Source organism: Peromyscus maniculatus, chromosome 19 (assembly GCF_049852395.1).
Source record: "Peromyscus maniculatus bairdii isolate BWxNUB_F1_BW_parent chromosome 19, HU_Pman_BW_mat_3.1, whole genome shotgun sequence".
NCBI classification, from domain to species: domain Eukaryota; kingdom Metazoa; phylum Chordata; class Mammalia; order Rodentia; family Cricetidae; genus Peromyscus; species Peromyscus maniculatus.
The window spans coordinates 41,124,729-41,139,980 of record NC_134870.1 but is presented as its reverse complement, the minus strand read 5'-3'; the positions used below and the strand labels follow the sequence as shown (position 1 = coordinate 41,139,980).

At 45.6% G+C, this 15,252-nt stretch overlaps 1 protein-coding gene across 2 annotated transcripts in view; it reads right to left on the bottom strand.

Annotated features, from left to right (window-relative positions):
* Tnfaip8 (TNF alpha induced protein 8) overlaps nt 1–14,926 on the bottom strand; it is a 116,333-nt gene extending 101,407 nt beyond the window's left edge. Inside the window, exon 1 of one of the 2 annotated variants that reach the window (XM_015986513.3) lies at nt 14,769–14,926. In XM_015986513.3, the coding sequence (XP_015841999.1) occupies nt 14,769 (1 nt within the window). In that variant the 5' untranslated portion in view covers nt 14,770–14,926. Of the gene's footprint in view, nt 1–11,404; nt 11,535–14,768 lie in introns of those variants that run through there. The other variant, XM_076555241.1, reaches the window with a different exon arrangement.
* Nucleotides 14,927–15,252: the final 326 nt, after the last annotated feature.

Genomic DNA, 15,252 nt, shown 5'->3' with positions numbered 1-15,252 from the left:
ATATTTAAATATATTAAATCTATATTAAAATATATAAATATACAAGTATACACTCAGTAAATATGTTTAAATATATTAACATATAAATATATATTAATTAAATATATTATAGATATATTAAAGAAAGAACAAAGCAAGCAAGAACAGGAAGGGTGCCTGTCAAAGAAGGTGGCAGCCCCGGCACCCAGTGAGGCAGCAGTGGTCACAAATGCAAGGCTGGAGGAGTGGGAACCTGTCTGCAAGACAAAGGAAACAAGAAGGGAATGCATGGACAGAGGAAAAAGGCACGGGGACCATGCTGATGTTCACCATGGAGTCGTACTGCTGAAAGCATGGCCATTCACCTTGTGTAATGCAATGAGAATACAGTCTGACAACCTGACACCAAGTATAGAGGACCACCTGCCACTCATGGGTTACTGCACCCACACACTTGCCAAAGGAAAAGCTGCCGTAGTAAGCACAGCTACCTCTGAGGCAAAGCCTCACTCACCTCACAAAAGGAAGAGAGCTGAAAAGGATGTGGTTCCTCACAGGCGAATAAGGAAAGAAAAACCACCAACGCCCTTCCACATCACTTCACAAACAAACATGTATTTAGCGCTAGCTGTACACACTCTTAAGGTTCCGCTGAGCTTTCAAAGACAAGAGTGTGACGGTTACCAAGAGCACAGAGTGGATTGTGGATTGAAAGGATGAAGAGATGACATAGTACAAGGACTGATCAAATCATAAGCTGGCACTTGGTAACTTAACAGCTCACTAATCCTAGGACTGGAATGCTGGATACACAGCCAATTGACTGAAATAGATATATAGCATGATTGGTGCCCTCAAAAGTATTTCAAGAATGGACCACAGAGAGCAAAATAAAATTATATTTTCATCACTGGAATTCTGACAAGGGTGACATACTTTAGTTTTTAGTTTCTCAAGGAAAAAAGAATGTGAGCTACAGATTTTATACCCAGCAAAACTGACTCTAATTACAAAAGTCACAAAATGTTAGCAATAAATTAGAGAATATCATTCCCATGAGTCTCTCCTATTAAGTCAACCAGAGAATCTTCTTTAATTTGGAATGTCCAGAGGCTCCAGTGTGGGAACTGGTGAAAATACCTAGATAAATTACATTAAATGGAGATTACAGGGCAGATTGTTTGATATGATGATTTGGCAGTGAGGAGAGTAAGTCATAAATAAATTGGGTAGAAGGAGCATGACATATACCAAGTAATATTCTCTCCTGGGATGAAACCAAACAAAACAGGATTTGTTGATGCCATTAGGCAAGAATAAGACCACTACCATAATTTTTGAGCCAAATTTGAAGCAAGCTTTATCAAATACTGCCCAGGGAAATGGACACTGGCCAGGTCCATACCTGGGATTCCCAGAGAATGGCCACGAATTACTTTAGTCAGGTGCATATAAAGGCAAAACCCACACTACATACTTCCTACCTTCATTGAATCGTGGGCAAATATACACCCTGACGTATTTCCTGTCTACATATCTCCTGCCTACGTGTGATCAAGCACATCCTATACAGTTGGGGCAACCCACCCTTGTTTATAGACGTGAAAACATGTGGTTTGTTATCTTACATGAAGAGCCCCCAGCATTCCAGGAAGTTATCTGTCCTGGGGCAAGTGGGGCTCCCAGGTCAGAGACACTTTTGTTTTATGGCTCTCTTAAACACAGAAATTAAAACCGAAAACATAAATTTAGTCCTCACAGATGCCTACTAAAGAAAGGAGAAAAAAAAAAAGAAACTAACAAACAAACAAAAAACCACAATGGTCATAGTGTGTGAATTGGCACCATCAATATGAACTCAGAAGGTTTCTTATCTCCACAAGAGTCTATATGTTTCTGTGTGGATGTGTGTACTTTTCCTAGTTGAAGCTATTGAAAATGACTAAAAAGAATGACTGTTCCAGTGAAGGGGCCATCTCCTGCCTGTTTTATGATCTGTAAATATTATTCTTCACTAAAACAAATAAACAAACAAACAAACAAACCTAGAGATTCTGAGGCTCATTGCAGGCCGAGGCAAGAAACCTGAAGAACAAGCCTGGATCACTTTAGCACATCACAGAAGGACTCCAGAGCCAATAGAGGAAGAATCCCTGGCCCATCAGCCCAGGGCGAGTCTTCGTGAAAATTAAAATGTCAACAGATGGAAACTCATCAAGTATATTTAATTAACCCACAAGCTAACAAGGGTTTAAAATAGTAAAAACCTAATTGTCACCTTCCAAGAATGACAGGAAACTAATTCTAGAAAAATTGGGTACAACAGAGGAGATAAGCATTTATCTGGCTGTTCCTATATGAACTATACCTCTGGGCAATCAAATAATGATTCAAGAAGAGTCTCACTTTATAAAATTATTCTGCCTATAATTGATATGCGAAAAGGGCAGAATTGAAACACACACACACACACACTGCAAGTCCCAGTGAACTGACACATCTAGACACTGTGGGTCAGCAGCTGCATCCTTCAGAAAGTAGAAAAACCAGACCCAGGGACCTTCCAGTGACAGTATATTCCACCACTAGGAATCTCGCCAGAGGGGCCCTGCCTCTATCACACTGGAACCGGATGTAGGAAACAGGAGGCCAAGGTGGAGCTGCATCTTAATGACAGAGTTGAGGGAAGCTGCAGCGCCAACAGCCCTCATCTTCCAGGAACAATCGTTTTGATGAGAGGAAGGGGGTCATGGAGTCAGTTCAGTAATGGCTTAGAAGACTAAACCCCTATGCGTCAGAACGCTCACCAAGGACAGGCGCCAAGAAACCCTTCCTACTAACAGGCCAACATTTTGTTCCGAGGGGACAGAGGGAGGTGTGGTTGGGACACCCAGGGCTCCCTCAACAGTGCTGACATGTGCCTGTCTTACAATACCTCGGTAAGTCGTGTGTTTCTTTTGTGTGGATTTCTGACCTCTGTGCTTCATTCTACAATATGAAAAAGATTAACATGTTCAAGAAAATCTAGACATGTCAGTGCAATATGCATCTGATGGAAAGGACTGCGGGATGTCAGAGAGAGAGCCTGGGAACACCAGGATTCATTTCAGTGAGCCTTTTGTGTTTAAGGTAAAGAATTTTCATTTATCAGCCCAACTAAAACTTGACACAGCTTTCAAAACATGCTCAGAAGCTTGTAACAAATGACGTAAACCAGGGTATCTCAAGGATAGCTTTAATTTAAAATGACTTTGCTTGGGCTGGTGGCATAGCTCAATTGGCACACTACTAACCTAGCACTGGTTTCTAGTCCCAGCACTCCAGAAGCAGGAGGCTCAAGAGTTCAAGGTCATCCTCAGCTACATAAGGAGTTCAACGCAAGCTTGGGATACATGAGTCTTTGGGGGGGTGTGGATTGTAGGGGAAGACCTTACTGGAAGCACAAAAGGCAGTTCAGTGTTCTCAGTGCAGAGACTACACCAGTCTACCCAGGAAATGTGGAGTGGACAGCGCAACACAACCCTCGATACATGACACATCTTTCTACAGTTAAAAACACCACAATGTAAAAAAGAGTGAAGCATGGAGGCCAGCTATGTGTAGAACCATCTGGCTGGAGACCTGATGGCTGCCGAGAGATCACAGGAAATGAGAGCGTTCCTAGCAGCTATTCTGAGGAACAAATCCCCCAGGGCAGTTAGAGCAGCGGTGTGGGAGGCAGCTGAGCCAGGGCGTGGCCCCCAGTCAGCTGGACAAGCTGCAGGGGGTTGTTAACCTTCCTCACCTGGATGAGAGGATTATGGTTCCATTCCGAAGGTGATATTAAATAGCTGTAGCAAGCACTGAGCACACAGGCCTGGCCCATCATAAGCACTGGATAAATGTTTGCCACTATTATTGAGGTGGCAAACATTTCTGGAAAGGTAAGGAGTTTTTCTGGGTTTAAATGCTGGATGGATTTCTCCAAAGTAAGTAATGCCATTTTGATAAGCCCCTGATCTAGAAGATAGAGTTACTGCTGGCAGTTCTTACACACGTGATTTTTAATATATTTAAAATATTCGATTTTAAAAAAATATCCTCTCTTACTATCATCAATAGAGAGTTTAAATTCCAATAAGACCTAGAATTATTGTCAAGAACAGCCTTAACTCAGCAGCCTTCTAGGCATGTGGGCAACTTGGGGCTAATCCAGATGCTCTTAGCCAGCCCAAATGTCTAGCCCCCTTGCTTCTTCCTATCAACAGCTAGTGTAGTAGTGAAGTTCTCACTCCGTGTCCAATATCCAGTTATACAGCATCCTTTGCAGTGTGATTAGTTCTAGACAATGAGGCTGTGGGAGATTAGGAAAGAGTTACTTATCTTCTAATGAAGAGAAAGACTCTACAAGAGACTATTTATCATGGCTACCTTCATCATGCCCTGCGACCACAGAGCCAGGCAGATCTCTGTGAGTTCAAGGCCAGCCTGGTCTACAGAGCGAGATCCAGGGCAGGCACCAAAACTACACAGAGAAACCTGGTCTCGAGAGAAAAAAGAAAGAAAGAAACCTCAGACTGCCCACGCTTCCTTTCATTTGCATATCTGCTCATTTATGCAAATATGCAAATGAAAGGTAGCATACATGCTATGGAGAGAAGAGAAAGAAGGGAGCCGAGCAACACTGTTTAAGCCACTGATATCAACCACAGCTGACCCTTCATGTAAACTAATTTAATATTCTTACTGTTAGAACCACTATGACTGGAGTGCCCTCTTACCTGCCCACCAAAGGTCCCTGATCAGGATGATTCTGCCATCACTGAACATAAAACCCGAAGGAGATGGTACTGAGACATGAGGTCTCTGGAGCAGTGACTTGAGTCGGGAGGTTCTGCCTCATAGGTTAATATTATAAAAGGAGTCTGTGGACTCAGGGGAATAAACAAGATGGCGTCTTAGAAGAGACTTCTGAAACCTTTGTATTTGGCTCCTCAGCTGTCAGAATTGTGTGAAATAAAGTTCTTTTCTTTTCTCTTCTCTTCTTTTCTTTGAGAGAGGGTTTCTCTGTGTAGCTCTTACTGTCCTGGAACTTGGACCAGGCTGGCCTCGAAATCAGAGATTCACCCTGCCTTTTCCCGTGAGTGCTGGGATTAAAGGCATGCGCCATCACCACCTGGCTAAGTTGTTTTCTTTATAAATTACTCAGTGTTGGGCATTTTGTCATAGCAGTGGTACCTTAAAAAGACATTCCCCCAAATCCATATACTGAAGTCTTGTCTTTCAGATGTGACTATATCTAAAGACAGAACCGTTACAGAACTGAGTCAGTTAAAGCAAAGCTTTATTAGGATTGGCCCTTTTCCAACATGACTGGTGTCCTTATAAAAAGAGGAAATGATACATAGAGGCAGCAAGCAGACACATTGAGAGAATCCATTGCTAGCAGATCTCAACTAGAAGAGATATTAAAGGAAGTTCTTCATGGGTCTGAAGAGATACCTCAGTTGGTAAAGAGCTTGCCAAGCAAGCATAAAGACCTGAGTTCATATCCCCAGGACCCATACAGAAAAATAAAGAAAGCAGGTACACTACCACCATCCCCATCCCCCAGCACTGGGGAGACAGAGACAGCACAATCCCTGGGCTTGCTTGCCAGTTTAGCTGAATCACCACGTTCCAGGTTCACTGAGAGACCCCAGTTACAACAACAAAGTAGAAAGCAATTGACAGAGACACCGGGCATCAACCTGTGGCCTACACAGAGAGAGAGAGAGAGAGAGAGAGAGAGAGAGAGAGAGAGAGAGAGAGAGAGAGAGAGAGAGAGAGAGAGAGAAACTAAAGTTAAATTAGGGAATTTTTTAAATCTGAGGAACAAAAATATACCAAATGTACACTTAGGCCACCAATAAAAATAACAGGACCCAAATACATCAAGTGGGTAAGTAAATAAAAGATCAAAACAAATACAAAAAAATCCAACTTATTCCTGGGGCCAGTAAGGTGGCTCATCAGATAAGGGCATTTGTCACCAAGTCGACAACCTGGGTTTGATCCCTGGAACCCACATGGAGGATGAAAGACCAACTCCCATAAATTGTCCTCTGACTTCCACACATGTGTTATCACACACACACACACACACACACACACACACACACACACACACGCCTGCATGCATGCACACACATGCATGCACACACATACACACATGAGTAAAACAACAAATGTAAAAGGAAATTTTTTCTCCCCTTTTAATTTCTATAAAACCTGGTTATTATGGACAGAAGTGTGTCCCTCTAAGTTTTTTATATCAAGATCCTAATTCCCAATGTGACCATATATGGAGATAGTCCCTTAGGAAAGAGATAATCATGGTTAAATGAAGTCATAAAGGTGAAGCCCTAATCCAACATGACTGGGGCCTGATAAGAAGGACAGACACCAGAGACATTCACGGCAGGACACAGAGGGAAGGTGGCCATCTACTAAACATGGAGAGAGGCCCGAGGAGAAGCCACACCTCTGGTATCTTGATCTTAGACTAAGAACTAGGTATTCTGGCAGCCTCAGAACACGTCCACTCCTACCACGACTGGACACAGGCTAATGGGAGCCATAAAAAGGAAAAGAATTTTAAGGCTGATTAAAGGGACCATTTTGGAGAGGATGTGCTTGCATTGTGCATCAGGCAGAAGGTGGTTAATTCTCTCCTCCTGCCATCTGTCTGTGAAGTCACTGCCCATTCTTCCATCTGTTCACTCCTCAAGTGGAGAGGCTGGAAGTCCTGGTGTACTGGATCTGGGCCATCCAACCTAGTGGACAGTGGCTAGACTCAAATCCATCCATCTTCACCCTTGTTAGTAACTAATTAAACATTTAAACCCAGAGGGCAAAGGCAGTGCATCAACTAAAATTAGCACTGTCATCAGGATGAGGCCTTCATCATTCATAATTTCCATGACCCCTATTAGAACGGTAACTTTCAAAGTAACCAGCATTCCGTGCACACAAGGAAAGGAGGTCCTGGGTACTAAGACAATCCAAAATTCAGGAAGGGGAGAGAAAAGCAGAAGTTATAGCAAGATGGCTTCGAAGAAAAAAAAAAAAAACAAAAAAACGGCCTATTTCTGGTTGCCCACAATTGCGCAATCAAAGAGGAAATGTGAGAACAAGACAAGTTATTCCTGGAGGTTCTAGGACCTCAGGGCAGCACAACAGGCTTGGGCTAGGGAAAAATGGGTCACTTGGCAGCTCAGAGTCTCAGGCCATGTTTGAAAGAAGGATGTCACCCCGGACCAGCCATCTACAAAGCACTTTTAATGTGCTCCGGCCAGCCACACAGCAAACCCACAAGGTCAGCATCATGAATGACTGACATCTAGATTTTCAGCTATGAATGTTGAAGATCCTCCTATGGGACCTTCCAGGGATGGCAAACTTGCATCTATTGGTGGGGTACCACTACAAGTTTGGATCGTCAACATTTTCCAATCCAGTGAGGCTCCACTTGAAAAAAAAAAAAAAAAAAAGACTTGGTTATTTCTTAGGATGGGGTATGCAGGGGCTGGAGAGCTGGCTCAGTGGTTGAGAACATCGGCCACTCTTCCAGAGGACCCAGGTTCGATTCCCATGCATCCACAAAGCAGATCACAGCTGTCTGTAACTCTAGTTCCAAGAGATGTGATGTTAATGCACATAAAAATAAAGTTAAATAAATTATTTTTTTTAAAAAAAGATGGGTATACATTCTCTGTGTATAATTCATTTCAATGTTCATTCACCTTTAAAGCCACTCTGTACAAAGAAAACAATAATCCTGGACTGAGGAGATGGCTTGGTGATGAACACACTTGATGTGCAGGCAGGAAGACCTGAGTTTGGACCCCCAGCTTGGCAGAATGCATCTGTAATGCCAGTTTTGGGGCGGCAGGGGGGTAACCCAGTGGTGGTGGAGGAGACAGCAGATCCCTGGACCTCCTCACGAGTCAGTCTAGTCAAATTTGTAAGCTTCAGGTTCAAAGAAACAACCTGTCCCCAAACTTAAGAGAGTGATAGAAAAAGACACCTGACACCAACCTCTGGCCTCGACATGGACATGCACCTGGGTCCCGGCTGCCACCCCCACATCCACATACAGAAATACATATGTGTGCCCACTGCACATGCATATACAGAAATACACACACACACACACACACACACACACACACACACACACACACACCTGTAGAAATCTGCTGTCTAAATAAGTTTTCTCAAGCCAGACATGAGAACAGCTCTCCCAGACTAGAGGGGGGGGAGGGGTGTACGGGGGAGGGTTGATCAGAGGGTAGAAACATATTCCCAGGTCTACCCTGGTAAGGGAACCCAAGAACATTCACCTTCAACATCAGGTTTTCCAAGTGACTGACTTGTCAGGCCAGAAGGTGCAGCCTGGGATGTACAGTGGACACATTCACCTTGTTGGCTTCCCAGAAAATCCCCAACTCTGCCGCCTGAGGAGAGGCTTCCTGCTGGGAAGGCAGTGAGTGCCCAGTACACCAGGCAGGGACTCTTTGCTGCCTCCAAGTTCTCCAGCCTTACAAAGTTTCCTGCACGGGCACCTAACAGCAGCTGCACCTTTGGGTCCTACCAGTTGTTTCAGATCATAAAAGCAAAGGGGCGGAGAGGATGAGCATGCAAACAGAGGTCATCTCTGGAAGCTGAGGAGGTCTGGGCTCGGTCACCTCCCAGGTACACCCTGTGAGTCACTGGGGGCCTGTCTACACGAAGGTGGTGACAGGGTTATTTAATCAAACACCAGCCATTTCCCAGAAAAACCACCTCATCATTCTAGAGAGAGAGAAGGGAAAATAAAGAAGCTGTTTCCTGATCACTTCATGATGGAGTCAGACGCCGGGCCTGTTTCTTGAAGGTCTGAGTCATCGAAGCACGTCTTGAACTTTGAAATCCGTGGCCAACATTGTGCCCACACCTTTCCCCATAAGGCTGTGGCATTTGGTGTTGTGTCTCTATGTGTGTGACTCTGATCACAGTCAGATGGACAGCCCAAGTCAAGAAAGCATAGGTAACAAGGCTGCCATGTCACATACCATAACTTTCGCACCTGCCATTTCCACAGTGGGACATGTTGTAAGAATTTTTTTAAGTCTTTTTTATTTATTTATTTTTTTTGTTATGTGATTTTACGTGTGTAAGAGAGTGTGTGTGCACCTGAGAGTGCAGGTACCACTGGAGGCAGAGGCCAGAGGAGTCAGATCTCCCTGGAGCTGGAGTTAACAGGTGGCTGTGAGCGATCCAAGGTGGGTGCTGGAAACTGAACTCTGGCTCTCCGCATGAACAAAGACCGCTCTTAACCCCCTCAGCAATCTCTCATTTTTAAAAATAAACAAATCAGCTGTTAAGTGGTGGCACACGCCTTCAATCGTAGCGCTCAGAAGGCAGGGGCACGAGGATCTTTGTGAGTTCAAGACCAGCCCGGTCTACATATTGAGCTCCAGGACAGACACAGAAAGAACTATGCAGAGACCCTGCCTAAATAAATAAACAAACAAATAAACAAACAAACAAATAAGTCAGATTTGGGTGTGGGGAGGGTTTGCCCTAAGTGAAGTCAGCCTGAAGGAGGAAGAGCCAGCTGTGGCTGCCTGGGCCGCCTTCTCCTCATCGGCTCCTTCAAATACCCTGTCACACATACTGTGTGCTTCGCCCAATGCTGTGTCCCCAGAAGAGCACACTTTCCCTGCCCTTTTGCCTCCTGGAGTCCTGGAGCTCATAGTTAGGCTGAGGACACGTCAGTCCAAGTCCCTTGCAAAGCCATGGGCAGCTGTCTGTCTTTGATACCTCTTTGGAACATGGGAGAGGGGAAAGGCCAGCTCACTAGTCACAGCTTAATTATAACATGTCTTAAACGCATCCCTCACGTTCAGGGAGGCTGAATGGACACCGGAGCTCTTTGTGCTGAGAAACGTAAACTCAGCACAGCAGTCCTGCGCTGGCTCATACTCAGCAGCATTACCCTCATAGAATCATGTAATCCTACAGCAGGAACTCATTGAAACTGTGCTACAGTCTGCTCTCGGGGCTCCTCTGGCTTTGTTAGGGAAAACAATAAAAACAAGCTATAAGTCCACCCAGCACAATTTGCCCCTATCCGTCTCCTCTACGATAGCCTAGGGCCATCACCACCCTCCTAAAAGGAGACCAACTGAAGAGAGTCTACCATTAATTGAGTGCCTTAGACTGTCTTGGTTCAGTCCATACAGCAATCATACAACGCAAATTCTGTCACCAACTTTGAGGAAGCAGGCTCAGAGAGCTGATGTCAATTGTTCAAAGTCACATAGCCTGTGGTAGCTGAGACATGAGCAGCTGACTCCAGTAGAGTCATAAAATCAAGCTCTTCCTGACTAAACAAGCCATCGTTATTCCCATCACCAATGAAACAAGCATGGAAAAAAAAATCTGAACTTACTACTCTTCCGTTATCAAAGAACTAAACCTAAGACTCCTTTATAAACTGGTCTGAAGTGCTCCCCCACTGGCACAGTCCAATGACCGCCTCACCCTGTGTTTTCCTTTTTGTGGAAGGCAGCCATTTGTCTGGCCCATCCTTAGTCACCTTGATAGAAACATCAGGTGTTTTACAGCCCCCCCCCCCAGTTCTGTACGAAAAGGGTGATGAGACAAAGCCAACCATAGTGACTTGCAGCTGAGTGTGAACCTCAGTCACTTTAGTCCTGAACCATAAATGGCCTCTACAGAAAAAGCCATTGTCCCCAGAAAGGACGGGGTAGGTATTCCCTGATTGCTGCTGAGACAGGGAGATTTTCAAACACTTTTCTCAAGTAACATCCATGCTTGACATAAGGTCTAATGAAAGAAAACAGTATGGAATTGGGTTGGTTGCTGTTCGGTCATTGGTTATTTGAAACAGACATCAGGCCAAATGTGCCCAATATAGCTTCTAATCATTGAGAAATAAAACTATTTTGAGAACAGTTTTACTGTCCTTAGGAAGTACCTTTCCTTTGTGAAACATTAAGAAAATTTTAGTTCCCTTTGCTTCTATCCAGTCACCTGCAGGGACCCCCTTCTCACCGATGTCTTTCTCTGTCAAAGTTACCAGCCTCCGGGCCAGTAGACACACAGGAGATAGCTGGGAACTACCAAGCATACACTAAGTGCACAATTAATGCTGCCACAAGAGTGAACGATGCTCACTCACCTCCTACATACTAGATTGAGGAACTGGATACCTCCCAATTTGAATACCCTAGCTGTTGTGGTCTAAGACCACTGAGAAGTGGTTTCTAAGGTGCCTCTTGACTGACATTCTGGAATCATCCGCCCTCTATTTTTAACTCATTTCTTTATCTTCAGGCCAAAATAAAAAAAAAAATAAAAACCAACCGACTTGCACTGGGAATTATTTTTCACTTACATTTTGTGACAAGACATTTCCTTTCTCTCTCCTTTCTCCTTTCTCCTCTCCATGAAATATTCATTTCCAACTCTTGGACAGTGACATCAAAGACGAAAAGTCTAGAAACTGCAGTCCACAGTCACCCAAACCAGATATGGGATATCAGAAAATGAAGTGGACTCTTAGCTACAAGGAAGTATTAACGCTGAGTTGTTAAGAGCATGTTTGGGGCGTTTGTTAAGTTCTTACTGTATGCTTTGGTATTAAATGCAGGATGTGGGCAGTGTAAGGAACGGAACAGCAAGGTGACAAAAGCCACTCTGGCCAGGCACCACCTGTATCCCCCCCTCTTAGTTTCTGTATCAGCCAGAGAGCCCTAAAAATACCAAACTGGAACAGGCTGTCCAGCATGTCACTGGGTTGGCCCTGTGCATGTCCTCATTGCCCAAGTCGCTGCCCTTTCGCACTGGGATTAGGATTCCCAGTGCTTCCCAGTGCCTCTCTGCCTTTTCTTCCCGTCCTGGGGAACACAAGCGGCTGGTGTTCGTCATTGCCATCTCTCTCCTGACTCCTGGAAGTTCCCTTGTTTCTGATCCTTTCAACCCCAACCAGACACAAAACTGAGAGAATGGTGAGGTGCCGTTCTGCTAAGAGTGGAGCTCAAACCTGAGTACGAGTGAAATCGCCAAGAACGGACGGGTTGTGTTGCTTCAAAGCGGGGCTAACTCCAGCACCGACGATTAATGGTGCTGTGCCTGACATGACGGCCCACTCAACCTCAAGGATTTACTATTGAAATTTCCCTTAGGAATCCCGCTGCCCCCCCCCTCTGCCCCCCCCCCCCCCCCGACACACACACACTCACACTGGGCATTTCCTAATGAGCACTGTTTGGATGCAATCACTTCTCTGCACATACCCTTTCCTCTGATTTCAACAGAATGAAAACTACAAAAAAGCTGACCTCACGAAACATTCCGTGCCTGGCCAATACGGAGCGCTTAGCCCCTGGTTTCTGCCATTCTGTTTAGGATCCCAGCACAGTCTGTCCTTACCTACGCTCAAAACCCAGGCAGAGACCATAACTAATCACAAATGAAAAGTGTGCTGGTTAATTTTGGTAAGACTGACACACAATAGATTCACCGGACAAGAGGGAAATGTAACTGAGGAATGGCATGCATCCCTGAGATCGGCCTAGAGGCAAGTTCTGTAGGGCATTTTCTTGATTAATGATTATTGTGGGAGGGCCCAGACCATTGTGAGCAGTACCACCCCCGGGCAGGTAGCCCTGGGTTCTATAAGAAATCAGGCTGAGCAAAGTCATGGGGGCCGAGCCACTAAGCATTATTTCTCCATGGCCTCGGCTTCAGTTCCAGCCTCGACTTCCCTCAGTGATGGACTGTTACCTGTAAACTTTTCCTCCCACTAGTTAGTTTTGGTCACGGTGTCACCGCAAAAGAGAGCAAACGAGGACAGAAAGCTAAGAGACAACAAGGAGATTTCCAACTCCCCCAATCACCTTTCTCAGTAAGCACAAACTCATGAGAACGAACAGCACAGTTGAGTTAGTCTCCAATGAAGACAGTGTCTGCAGTTAGTGCAAGATCACTACCCTTTTGGTGGCACATTGCTCCACGTGATGATTTATTAATGATTCTTAAGTCAGGAAATCTAGAAAGATGTAAGGACTTAAAAAACCTACAACTGTCCTGTGAGCAGGAAACACAAAACATTCATTATCTAAACTATTCACATTTTCCAGGGAGGGGAGAGCTAGTCTACTTTCCTAAACTGTATTTACTCAGTTTACGGGTAAAAACTCCAAAGGTGGGTAGTGAGGAGATTAATCTATATTGAGGGAAATAGCATCCCAAAAGACCAAAGAAAAGATAACTATATTACTAGCTAGAATATTAGCAATAAGTTGTTGACTTAACTGCCTATGACAGATTTAATTAGAAGGTGGCAATAATAATAATAAATGTTCCCAGGTGTTTAATTAAGTGTGATAATTATTTATTTCCTTAAACAGAAATGGAGTCATATGTTTACACTGCAAAGTATAATGTTTCCTTAGTTAAAACAGTGTGTGGAAACACCTTTGTGTAATACAGGATTCAAGGCATGATAAAAATATCCGCTGTGATAAGCAGCGCTGAAAGTGATTTGTCAACTCTTAACTTGTAGCCACCAGAGCACAACGGCTTCTTAAAAGCCACCCTTCTAGAGTTCTTTCTTGTCTTTAGCTACAAAGTTTTGTTAGCCATGCACCTCGGTAAATAATTTGTATTCCAAGTGTCATTTCCCTGCCAGCATCCAAGAGGATTTTCAACAAAGATGCGGACGAAGTTTCATGGGAATTCTACTTCTATGGCAAACACACAGCAAGAATAAACTAGCGGTAGAACCAGAAATTATGACTAGATGGGAACTCAGCAACTTAAGCGCAATAAGCCTGCTTGATGCAGCAAAGTGATCAAGGAATTGTGCTGTGTAGAAATATACCCTCTGCTGTGAGAGTTACTGATGCCCCCTCCTTGATAAAAATAACTTACAGCGGGATGAAATTTTCATACTTAAGCAACCCAAGGACGTTACTGTTTCAACACTGGGCAGTAAACTACAGTTGCTAGTGCTGTGAGTTAGGAAATCAATCGGTTTAGAAACATGGTGTTGCTGAGTCAATGAACATCTTTCAGATGCCCAAGTCGGTTGATCAGACTGGTCTTGAAAACGCCTATCAGCAGTCCTGGGTCATCAGGCTCTGGGAACTCATCAGGTGTTCGCCCAGCAGGTGCTAGAAGCTCGGCGCCTCGGGTGAGCACATGGGACATTCAGAAACGCACACACGCACACAACTAACTTTCTTAACGATCTTAAACGATCTTAAAGCAAATCTCTGGTCGCTGGCGGTTTTACAATGAAGGATTGGATAACAATCTGAGGCCAGCATCTCGGTCTGCAATCTGGGGCATCCTGAACAACACAGGCAACCCTTGCTTCAGCGTTTGAGGTTGGTTACCGAGAGGACAGGACACTTAGCCAGAGAAGAAAGGGAGGGATGGGGAGAGAGGATCAACGCAGGAGCCCAGGCGGTAGATCCCCAGCATCGGAACCAGGATCCACAGTGCGGCGCGGGCACGATAAAAACTATGGGACTTACCGAGCTGCGCGCTCCCACACGCTCACGCTCACTTACACTCCCCACCCGCGCCCACTCACACCCACTCTTAGGGCCCAAACTCTTGGCGAACTGCAAGTGCGCTCCCAGGAGCACTTTTAAAGTCCCAAAATAGCGTCTGGTTTTATCATTACTATTCTTTTGACCCCCTCCACCCCCGGCTCCCAGAGCTCCACTCCTAGGAGGGAGGCAACTTACTCGGAGGAAGGGCGCGGCGGCGCCGGGACGAGAGAAGAGCGGGGCGGTCCCGCAATGCCGATCCTGGGAGGCTGGACCGCTCTGGGCTCCCGGACCCTCAACAACCCCAGGCGGGCCCCAGCGCGGGAGAAGTGGAGCTGGCCCCTGGGGCGGGGCCAGGAGGAGGCGGGGGCGGAGCCTGTAGGCCGGGGCGGAGCTGGGAGGTGGACTAGGGGGAGTGGCCAAACTGCTGTGGCGAAGCAGGGAGGAGGTCAGGGGCGGGGCATGGTGGGAAGGGGGCGTGGCCGGGGCAGGGACTCTGCGGAAGGGGCAGTAGGGAGGAGCTGAGTTGCTGGGCGGGAGGAGAAGCCAAGGCCACCAAATAGGGCGGGGGCTTGGAGGCAGGGACAGAGCCGTATGGCCCAGGAGCTGGAGGCGGAACGGATAGATCTGCACCTCTAAGGGGCCCTGTACTCAGTAGTCGGTCGGTGCAGGACGGTGCTGC